The sequence below is a fragment of the Haematobia irritans genome, chromosome 5, assembly GCF_050003625.1.
Source record: "Haematobia irritans isolate KBUSLIRL chromosome 5, ASM5000362v1, whole genome shotgun sequence".
Classification (NCBI taxonomy): domain Eukaryota; kingdom Metazoa; phylum Arthropoda; class Insecta; order Diptera; family Muscidae; genus Haematobia; species Haematobia irritans.
The window spans coordinates 8,583,628-8,595,773 of NC_134401.1; the positions used below are offsets into that span (position 1 = coordinate 8,583,628).

Below are 12,146 nucleotides of genomic sequence, written 5' to 3' on the forward strand. Positions count from 1 at the left end.
CTTAATGTACGAAAACTCATCAATCCCACTGTAAATATCGTCAAATCCATATAGTAAAGGGTAAAGACAAAAGGTACTACTGCTATTGTCCACATACTATATTGATCCATAAATTCTTCAGTATTTTGTATTGTATTGTAAATGAGATATAGGACGGCGATATTATTCAAATAGACCATTAACATAAGGCATACACCTTGAATTTCATACATGGCGTTAATGCGTATACCCAAAAGATGGACACAATATTGGGTCTGAGCCAAATTATCCAAATCATCGGATAATTTACAGCAATGTGTAGTCAATGTACCTGGCCCTATGCGATGTGACCTCTGCAACTGCCATAAGTGGATGGACCTTTGCAGCAGCTGTTTCAATTCATGATTAATTGCCATCAGAATTAAATTCAAATGCATTATACACACGAAATAATTGGTCATGACCAAATTTATGACACTAATCAATATTACTAGGGGAAATATCAGGAGCACGTTATCCACTTTAAGTTGCACTTTTATATGTTCAATGGAGCCCAGCATTGTGATAATCAGAGATGCTGATCCCAAAAGGAGCTTCAATCGTACAATTTTTTCAAATTTCCTCTCCACATTTTCATTTAAAGGCCATCGTTGGAAAAATTCAATCCGTGTACGACGTAAATCATTTAAAGTTGCTATAAAATCTTGACGTTTGGTCCAATTGCATATGACTGTAATCAAGAGGCCTATAACTCGTAAAACCAATAATATTGAATTAATTTGCACATGCAAATATCGTGAATTATAGTCCATACGAAATAATAGGGGAACAATTCCAAATGTTCCCAAGCTGGCCATTGCACTGTATGTGGTGACAATCGGTGTAGTATGGAATTCTCCAGTTTTTGGGTTATTGCGAAACGATGTAATACCCACGGCCAAAGAGATATAATAGGTGAGACTTATCATCCATTTTGTTGAGCGTCTCATGTGGTCTTCTCTACAACAAATGTTAGCCCATACTGGGCAGAGGTTACATGTTGGCATATTGCCTGAGGTTTAGTTATAGATATTCTGATAGATAAATGTAATCTTTCCAGAATTATTAATGTGGAAGTCATTAATAATTCAAATGTATTAATTAATTTATTAACATTCTAATAGGAAAGAGCGTAGCGTCTCATTTTGTATTATAAGGAAATAAAAATAGGTTAAGTATATTCAAATCCTATATGAATTAAATTTTGTCAAAATTTCATTAATTTCTATAGAAAATTTTGTCAAAATTTTAATTCTATAGAAGATGCTGTCGAAATTTTATTTCTAAAGAACATTTTATTTCAACAAGAAATTTTGTCGAAATTTTATATCTATAGAAAATTTTGTCAAAATTTTATTTCTATAGAAAATTTTTTCAAAATTTTATTTCTATAGAAAATTTTGTCAAAATGTTATTTCTATAGAAATTTTTGTCAAAATTTTAATTCTATAGAAATTTTGTCAAAATTTTATTTCTATAGAAAAGTTTGTCAAAATTTTATTTCTATAGAAAAGTTTGTCAAAATTTTATTTCTATAGAAAAGTTTGTCAAAATTTTATTTCTATAGAAAATTTTGGTCACATTTTGTTACAATTTTATTGCTATTGAAAATTTTGTTTTATTTCTATATTCAAATTTTGTCAAAATTTTGTATCTATAGAACATTTTATTTCTACAAGAAATTTTATCAAAATTTTATATCTATAGAAAATTTTGTCAAAATTTTATTTCTATAGAAAATTTTGTTAAAATTTTATTTCTATAGAAAATTTTGTCAAAATTTTATTTCTATAGAAAATTTTTTCTAAAGTTTATTTCTAAAGAAAATTTTGTCAAAATTTTAGTTCTATAGAAAATGTTATCAATATTTTATTTCTATAGAAAAGTTTGTCAAAATTTTATTTTTATAGAAAATTTTGGTCACATTTTGTCAAAAGGTTATTTCTATTGAAAATTATGTCAAAATTTTAATTTTATAAAAAATTTTGTCAAAATTTTATTTCTATAGAAAATTTTGTCAAAATTTTATTTCTATAGAAAATTTTGTCAAAATTTTATTTATATGGAAAATTTTGGTCACATTTTGTCAAAATGTTATTTCTATAGAAAATTTTGGTCACAATTTGTCACAATTTCATTTCTATAGAAAATTTTGTCAAAATTTTATTTCTATATTCAAATTTTGTCAAAATTTTATATCTAAAGAACATTTTACATCGAAATTTTACATCATAGAAAATTTTTTCAAAATTTTATTTCTATAGAAAATTTTATTTCTATAGAAAATTTTGTCAAACGTTTTTTTCTAAAGAAAATTTTTTCAAAATTTTGTTTTTATAGAAACTTTTGGTCATATTTTGTCAAAATGTTATTTCTATAGAAAATTTTGTCAAAAGTTTATTTCGAAACAAACTTTGTCAAAATTTTATTTCTATAGAAATTTTGTCAACATTTTATTTCTATAGAAAAGTTTGTCAAAATGTTATTACTATAGAAAATTTTGGTCACATTTTGTTACAATTTTATTTCTATTGAAAATTTTGTCAAAATTTTAATTCTATAAAAAATTTTGTCAAAATTTTATTTCTATAGAAAATATTGTCAAAATTTTATTTATATGGAAAATTTTGGTCACATTTTGTCAAAATTTTATTTCTATAGAAAATTTTGTCAAAAGTTTATTTCGAAACAAACTTTGTCAAAATTTTATTTCTATAGAAATTTTGTCAACATTTTATTTCTATAGAAAAGTTTGTCAAAATGTTATTACTATAGAAAATTTTGGTCACATTTTGTTACAATTTTATTTCTATTGAAAATTTTGTCAAAATTGTATTTCTATATTCAAATTTTGTCAAAATTTTATATCTATAGAACATTTTATTTCTACAAGAAATTTTATCGAAATTTTATATCTATAGAAAATTTTGTCAAAATTTTATTTCTATAGAAAATTTTTTTAAACTTTTATTTCTATAGAAAATTTTGTCCAAATTTTATTTCTATAGAAAATTTTTTCTAAAGTTTATTTCTAAAGAAAATTTTGTGAAAATTTTAATTCTATAAAAAATTTTGTCAACATTTTATTTCTATAGAAAATTTTGTCAAAATTTTTTGTATAGAAAATTTTGTCAAAATTTTATTTCTATGGAAAATTTTGGTCACATTTTGTCAAAATTTTATTTCTATAGAAAATTTTGTCAAAATGTTATTTCTATAGAAAATTTTGTAAATCTTTTTTTCTATAGAAATTTTTCAACATTTTATTTCTATAGAAAAGTTTGTCACAATTTTATTTCTATAGAAAATTTTGGTCACAATTTTATTTCTATAGAAAATTTTGTCAAAATTTTATTTCTATATTCAAATATTGTCAAAATTTTATATCTATAGAACATTTTATCGAAATTTTATTTCTATAGAAAATTGTGTTAAAATTTTATTACGATAGAAAATTTTATTTCTATAGAAAATTTTGTCAAAAGTTTATTTCTAAAGAAAATTTTGTCAACATTTTATTTTTATAGAAAATTTTGGTCATATGTTATTTCTATTGAAAATTTTGTCAACATTTTATTTCTATTGAAAATTTTGTCAAAATTTTAATTCTATAAAAAATTTTGTCAAAATTTTATTTCTATAGAAAATATTGTCAAAATTTTATTTCTATGGAAAATTTTGGTCACATTTTGTCAAAATGTTATTTCTATAGAAATGTTTATAAACATTTTATTTCTATAGAAAATTTTGTCAAAATTTTATTTCTATAGAAAATGTTGTCAAAATTTTATTACTATATACTCAAATCCTAAATGGATTCAATTTTATAAAGAAAATATTAGATTTTACTTCCTGTACCATGATACAGGTACTACATTGAAATAAAATATTGACCTAATATGAGAGATGTAGAACCTAAATTTTAAGACTAGTAATTTACAATATTAAGGTCAAATATCTTTATGGTAATAATATTTTAATTATTTTTCTCTTTAAATTTACGACACGAATCTTTGAAATTTGCATCCCTCGGTTAAAGTCGATAGAAAATTATTTTGGATTCTTAAATTAACTGTGAATCTTTGATTTAAACAAAGGATTTTGGATCTTTGGTTTAATTTTTTTTTGGAATTAATTATTTTATACACCGAAAAAAAAGTAAACTGTTTTATAGGAAGAATGAACTACCACGCACGAAAATTGAACTAAATTTTACTCCACATTTTGAGATCTCCACAAAGCGTTGTTAAAACCAGGAAATTTTAATGCCCTGTTGTACTTTTTAACTGCAGTTCACGAAATTACATCATCTCATAGAAAAAAAAATTAACTAAAAGTAAAGAAGAAAATCATTGGCGCCAAATCATGACCATTTTAACCATACAGTAGTTAATTCTTACTATTTTTGGGAATCGTACGAAAATTTTCATTTGTTTTAGTTCATATTGAACTTATGCGTACGGTCATTGAACTTTATACTCACGTTTAGTTCATACAATTGTCTCAAAAATTCTTAAAAAAGTAAGACTTCATTAAGCTGTGGAAAATTTCGATAAAAATAATAAAATTTAACTACAAGCAAATAATTTTTTTCCAATAAAAATAAGTTAAATTTAGCATTAATTTAACTACGGAAATTTGTTTCTGTGTACCCACCACCATAGAATGGTGATGGGGGTATAATAAGTTTGTCATTCCATTTGTAACACATCGAAATATTGTTTTCCGACTATAGAAAGTATATATATTCTTGATCAGGGAGAAATTCTAAGACGATATAACCATGTCCGTCTGTCCGTCTGTATGTTGTAATCACGCTACAGTCTTCAATAATGAAGCTATCGGGCTGAAATTTTGCACAAACTCGTCAGGCAGGTCAAGTTCGAAGATGGGCTATATCGGTCCAGGTTTTGATATAGTCCCCATATAAACCGACCTCCCGATTTGGGGCCTTGGGCTTATAGAACCCGTAGTTTTTATCCAATTTGCAGAAAGTAGAAATCTAGAGGTATTTTAGAACCACAAAAAGAGGTGTTACGAAAATGGTGATTCATGGTCCATGTTTTGATATAGCCCCAATATAGACCGATCTCCCGATTTTACTTCTTGGGCTTCTAGAAACCGCAGTTTTTATCCAATATGCATAAAATTAAAAATTTAGAAGTATTTTAGGACCATAAAGAGGTTTCCCAAAAATGGTTCCATGTTCCATGTTCAGTGTCCAAAGGTAATATTTTGCTCTTGAAACATTTTTGGGGCGATTATTTTAGAAAAATCTTGCAAACAAATGCTTCACCAAAGGAACCTTTGCTAGGCTTTTGACTTTAAAATATTATTTCACATATTTTCTACTTTCTCTCCTTGCTATTCTACTTACACTTTCCTCCAATATTCTAGGCAATGTGACCGCACAGGGTTGTAAATCTTTCAGCAAATGTCCAGTCTCAAACATATGATCATAAAAACTGAACACATTGGTGAAGAGTATATTCAAATCCATGTAGTAACAAATTAACGCCAATGCCATTATAACAAAAATATATTTGCTATAAAGTTCCATAAAATAGGCATGTTGCATTACCATATAGGCCATATAGATAATGGATACATTATTCAGATACACAGTTAAGGTAATACAGGCTCCTTGAATATCATAGACATCACTAATGCGATCGGTTAGATGTTGTATTTCCAATTGAATCATAGCCAATTCATCTAGATTGTGGGCCAATTCGGAACATTTGTGTAAAAAGTACGCCTCAGTGAAGACCCTTTGATGTTGTAGGTGACCCGCAATTGTAGCCTCCTTCAATATGGATTTTATCTCCAAATTAATCGATTCCAGTATAGCATTGATATTTACAATGCACAAATAGAAATGGAAGAACACTATATTCGGAATTGTGGACATAATGGCGACTAAAATCAATTCAAAATGATTTTTCAAATTAAGTTGAGATTCTATAAACTGTGATGATGCAAGTAGAAGGCCTATATTGGCACAACAACCCCACCAGAATTTTCTTCTTATAACATTTTCAAGATTCGCTTCCACCCTAAGGGTAAGGGGCCATTTTTGAACAAATCGCTTATGAACTCTTTGATATTGCTTTAATGTGGCCATTAACTGATGACGTTTGATCCATTGCAAAATGACAAAAAGCCAAAATGAAACCATTCGTAAGATACAACTGACTGCTGAAATTTTCATATGCAAATCATGAGCTCTGGCTTGATGAGTACCAAAATCGATTCGTAACAAAATCGGCATTGCTCCAAACCAAGCAATACTCATCACGGCACTGTAGACCGTTGTAATGGTTGAGGTATAAATTTCTCCAGTACTATGATTATAGCAAAATGATACAACACCCAAGAGCTGTGATATGTAATAGCTTAGGGATATCATCCAATTGGTTGACCGTCGCATTTTTAGTTTTTGATTGTCAAGGTTCAACACAAACTACTAGGATTAACTCTATGATATGACTAACAAGCTAATGGGATTCATTTTAATAATTGCTATTGTATGGAATATTATTCTCGAATATATGAGACATTCCTTAGAGGAATGAGCTAAAGTAATCAAATCAAGGGTAGTAATTAAATGAAGAGGAATTTAATACTTCGAAAACACTACAAAATGGAATCTACACTGAAAAATTCAGCAACCATTTTCAAAATATTCTCCAACCATTTTTTTCATGGAACTACAGTTGGTAGAATTCTACCAAAAATTTTTTACTGTTTGGTAGATTGGTGGAATTCTTGATGTTTTGGCAGATTTTGCAAAATATTCCTGCTCTACTAAGAACTACTTCGAAAATTTCCTCACCAAAAAAATTTTTGACAAAATTTCCTACAGAAATAAAATTTTGACAAAATTTTCTATAGAAATAAATAATTGACAAAATTTTCTATAGAAATAAAAATTTGACAAAATTTGTTTTTAATAAATATACACATTTTCTATAAATAACTATACAAATTTTAATTTTTGTTTTAGGTCATACATTCTCAAGGGATATTTACACACTCAAATAAATTATCGCTATTAGAAGGGATCAAAAAATAATAAATAAACTAAAGTAAAATAATAAAACACTTTTTATTTTATACAAATAAAATTTTATCGAAAATTTTCTATACAAATAAAATTTTGACAAAATTTTCTATACAAATAAAATTTTGACAAAATTTTCTATAGAAATAAAATTAAAAAACAAAATCTATAGAAATATAAATTCGACAAAATTTTCTGTAGAAATAAAAATTTGACAAAAATTTTTATAAACATACACATTTTCTATAAATAACTATAAATTTTTTAATTTTTGTTTAGGTCATAGATTCTCAAGGAATATTTACACACTCAAATAAATTATCGCTATTAGAAGGGATCAAAAAATAATAAATAAGCTAAAGTAAAATAATAAAACACTTCTTTTGAAGAACCACAACTGACAAAATATTCTATAGAAATGAAATTTTGACAAAAATTTTCCACAGAAATGAAATTTGGACATAATTTTTCAAAGAAATCAAATTTTGACAAAATTTTGTATAGAAATAAAATTTTGACAAAATTTTCTATAGAAATAAAATTTTGACTAAATTTTCTATAGAAATTAAATTTTGACAAAATTTTCTATAGAAATCAAATGTTGACAATATTTTTTATAGAAATAAAATTTTGACAAAATTTTTTATAGAAATAAAATTTTGACAAAATTTTCTATAGAAATAAAATTTTGATAAAATTTTCTATAGAAATAAAATTTTGAAAAAAATTTCTATAGAAATAAAATTTTGACAAAATTTTCTATAGAAATAAAATTTTGACAAGATTTTCTATAGAAATAAAATTTTGACAAAATTTACTCATGAAATAAAATTTTCTATAGAAATAAAATTTGGATAAATAAAATTTTGACAAATTTTTCCACAGAAATATAATTTTGAAAAAATTTTCTGTAGAAATAAAATTTTCTATAGAAATCAAATTTTGATAAATTTTTTATAGAAATAAAATTTTGATAAAATTTTCTATAGAAATAAAATTTTGACAAAATTTTCTATAGAAATAAAATTTTGACAAAATTTTCTATAGAAATAACACATTTTCTATAAACAACTATAAAAATTTTAATTTTTGTATTAGGTTTGTTTTTACTATCAAAATCTCAAGGGATATTTATGCACTCCAATAAATTGTTTTGACAAAATTTTCTATAGAAATAAAATTTTGACAAAATTTACTCAAGAAATAAAAATTTGACAAAATTTTCTATAGAAATAAAATGTTGATAACATTTTCTACAGAAATAAAATTTTGATAAAATTTTCTATAGAAATAAAATTGTGACAAAATTTTTTATAGAAATAAAATTTGGATAAATAAAATTTTGACAAATTTTTCCACAGAAAAAATTTTTGACAAAATTTTCTGCAGAAATAAAATTTTCTTAGAAATAAAATTTTGACAAAATTTTCTATAGAAATAAAATTTTGACAAAATTTTCTATAGAAATAAAATTTTCACAAAATTTCCTCAAAAAATGAAATGTTGATAAAATTTTCTATAGAAATAAAATTTTGATAAAATTTTCTATAGAAATAAAATTTTGACAAAATTTACTCATGAAATAAAATTTTGACAACATTTTCTATAGAAATAAAATTTTGACAAAATTTCCTCAAGAAATAAAATGTTGATAAATTTTTCTATAGAAATAAAATTTTGATAACATTTTCTACAGAAATAAAATTTTGATAACATTTTCTATAGAAATAAAATTTTTAAATATTTTCTATAGAAATAAATTTTTCTATAGAAATCAAATTTTTATAAAATTGTTTATAGAAATAGCTTTTTTAAACAATTTTCTATAGAAATAAAATTTAAAAAAATCTATAGAAATAAAATTTTGACAAAATTTTCTATAGAAATAAAATTTTGATAAAATTTTCTATAGAAATAACACATTTTCTATAAACAACTATAAAAATTTTAATTTTTGTTTTAGGTCATACTATCAAAGTCTCAAGGGATATTTATGCACTCTAATAAATTGTCGCTATTAGGAGTGATCAAAAAAAAAACTAAATAAACTTAACTAAAATAATAAAAAACTCCTTTTGAAGAAACAAAATTTGATCAAACTCGTCAAAACCAGATTTTTTTATTTGTTATTTTTTTAGTAAAATTTTCTTCAAAGTTTGATAGTTTATTTTTGGCTCGAGTCGCAACCGTGCATGGAACGCTTCATATACTTTTTGATTTTAACACCGATAGAAGGCATATCCAAATATAATCGATATTAACTCTAGGGTCATAAAGAGATTTAGAGTCAATGGATAAAGAATGAAAACTATAAAGGTTAGTTGATGATAGCTTCTAAGTAACTTCTTTTTGGATTGAGATAACATATAAGCGAATATTAATTGCATGTATAAAGGTCACTTTTACAATGGAGGAAGGATTAATAATGATTTTATCGTCTGTTTAATAATAGTAGTATTAGTAATAGAAATAAAATGTTGACAAAATTTTCTATAGAAATAAAATTTATAGAAAATGCTGTCAAAATTTTATTTCTATAGAAAATTTTCTACAAATTTTATTTCTATAGAAAATTTTGTCAAAATATTATTTCTAAAGAAAATTCTTTCAACATTTTATTTCTACAGAAAATTTTTCAACATTTCATTTCTATAGAAAATTTTGTCAAAATTTTATTTCTATAGAAAATTTTGTCAAAATTTTATTTCTATAGAAAATTTTGTCAAAATTTTATTTCTGTAGAAAATTTTGTCAAATTTTATTTCTATACAAGATTTTGTCAAAATTTTATTTCTATAGAAAATTTTGTCAAAATTTTATTTCTATAGAAAATTTTGTCAAAATTTTATTTCTATACAAGATTTTGTCAAAATTTTATTTCTATACAAAATTTTGTCAAAATTTTATTTCTATAGAAAATTTTGTCAAAATTTTATTTCTATAGAAAATTTTGTCAAAATTTTATTTCTATAGAAAATTTTGTCAAAATTTTATTTCTAAACAAAATTTTGTCAAAATTTTATTTTTATAGAAAATGCTGTCAAAATTTTATTTCTATAGAAAATTCTTTCAACATTTTATTTCTACAGAAAATTCTTTCAATATTTCATTTCTATAGAAAATTTTGTCAAAATGTTATTTCTATAGAAAATTATGTCAAAATTTTATTTCAATAGAAAATTTTGCCAAAATTTTTTTCTATAGAAAATTTTGACAAAAATTTGTTTTTATAGAAAATGTTGTCAAATTTTTTTCTATAGAAAATTATGTCAAAATTTTATTTCAATAGAAAATTTTGCCAAAATTTTTTTCTATAGAAAATTTTGACAAAATTTTATTTCTATAGAAAATGTTGTCAAAATTTTATTTCTACAGAAAATGTTGTCAAAATTTTAATTCTATAGAAATTTTTCTCAAAATTTTATTTATTTTATATAGAAAATTTTTTTGTCCACATTTTATTTCTATAGGAAATTTATGATGTACCTCTTTGCAAAATCTACCAAAACATCAAGAATTCTACCAATCTAAAAAACAATAAAAAATCTACAATTTTTGGTAGAATTCTATCAACTGTGGCAACCGTGTTAATAAACCAAATAATTCCAAATTATTCCCACAACACATAAATCTAGTACTCACACTCTCTTCCAATCTCTCATCCAATATGGGCGAACAAGGTTGACGATCCCTCAATAATTCTCGAGTTTTCACAAATGCCTCCTGGAAGTTCATCATACTCAGCATAAATATACCCAAATCAATGTAATAGAAAGCCAAGAAGAATGGGATTAATAGTAAACTCCAGGTGCTAAAGTGCTCCATCACTTGTTGATTATATTTCAAAGAGGTATAGGTCATATAAATCACTGCCATATTGTTGAGGTAGACCATTAACATTATTGAGACTCCTTGGATTCCGTACATGTTGTTAATGCGATTTCCCAAGAGATGTATTCGATGCTGCATTAGGGCCAAATTATCCAAATCATCGGATAGCTTACAACAATGGGTCACTAGGATTCCCTGGCCTATTTGATGGGATTTCTGAGATTGCCATAGATAGGAGGATGTTGTCAATATTTGATTAACTTCGTCATTAATGCCCCACAGCAGAATGTTCAAATGCACCATACATAGGTAATAATTCGTCATGACCACATTGAAAAGACTAGACATTATCATCATAGGTAAAATCACAAAGAATTTATCTAATTTAAATTGCATTTTAAAAAATTCATAGGTGCCCAACATTAGGGTAATCCATGTTACAAAACCCCAATGGAATTTCAATCTCAGAGTGTAGTCTAATTTTTTCTCCAATTTTTCACTCAAGGGCCATTGGCTAATGTATTGATCGAACGTCCATCGAAAATCCCTCAGGGTGTCCATAAACTCTTGACGTTTGGTCCAATTGGTAACCACGGTCACTAGAAGACTTAAAACCCGTAAAACGAACAGCAAAGCATTGATTTTCACATGCAGATATGGCGAATTAAATTCCAAGTAATATAGCAATGGAACATGTCCAAACATTCCAATACTGGCAATAGTACTGTAGATGGTTACAAATGGCGTTGTATAGATTTCCCCGGTTTCCTGGTCATGCACAAACGACAAAATTCCCATGACCAATGATGTATAATAATTGGCTCTTATCATCCATTGTGTTGAGCGCCTCATGAGGTCTAATAAACGACTGATGATATGAACTTAATTGAGAACATAAAATGGTTCCTATCACCCTTGGTATTTCAAAGGCTATGGGGGAGAGATAAAATCTGCAACTATTCCTTCCACATAATATGAAGGTAAAGCTTCCTACGAATAATCCTTTATCAAATTCCAATAACTAATGAAAATGGAAAAGGTAAAGCCGTATATTTTTCGAAGTACACTGAAACTAATATTGGCCAAAGATTTCTTGTTCTTAAAATTCTAATATTACTTAGCGTACACTGAAAATTAGCTTAATTGTATTCAAAGGTTATGCCCTTAACTTAAGAATTTTGGTATTAACTCCAAGCCATAGATGCTGCTTCTTTAAAATAAACACAGTTTTTAG

At 25.1% G+C, this 12,146-nt stretch overlaps 1 protein-coding gene across 1 annotated transcript in view; it reads right to left on the bottom strand.

The window, feature by feature from the left end:
* LOC142239499 (putative gustatory receptor 36c) overlaps nucleotides 1-11,764 on the bottom strand; it is a 28,834-nt gene extending 17,070 nt beyond the window's left edge. The window contains exon 1 of the mRNA XM_075311291.1: nucleotides 10,724-11,764. Within this exon, the coding sequence (XP_075167406.1) occupies nucleotides 10,724-11,764 (1,041 nt within the window). The remainder of the gene's footprint in view (nucleotides 1-10,723) is intronic.
* Between the last annotated feature and the right edge of the window lie 382 nt (nucleotides 11,765-12,146).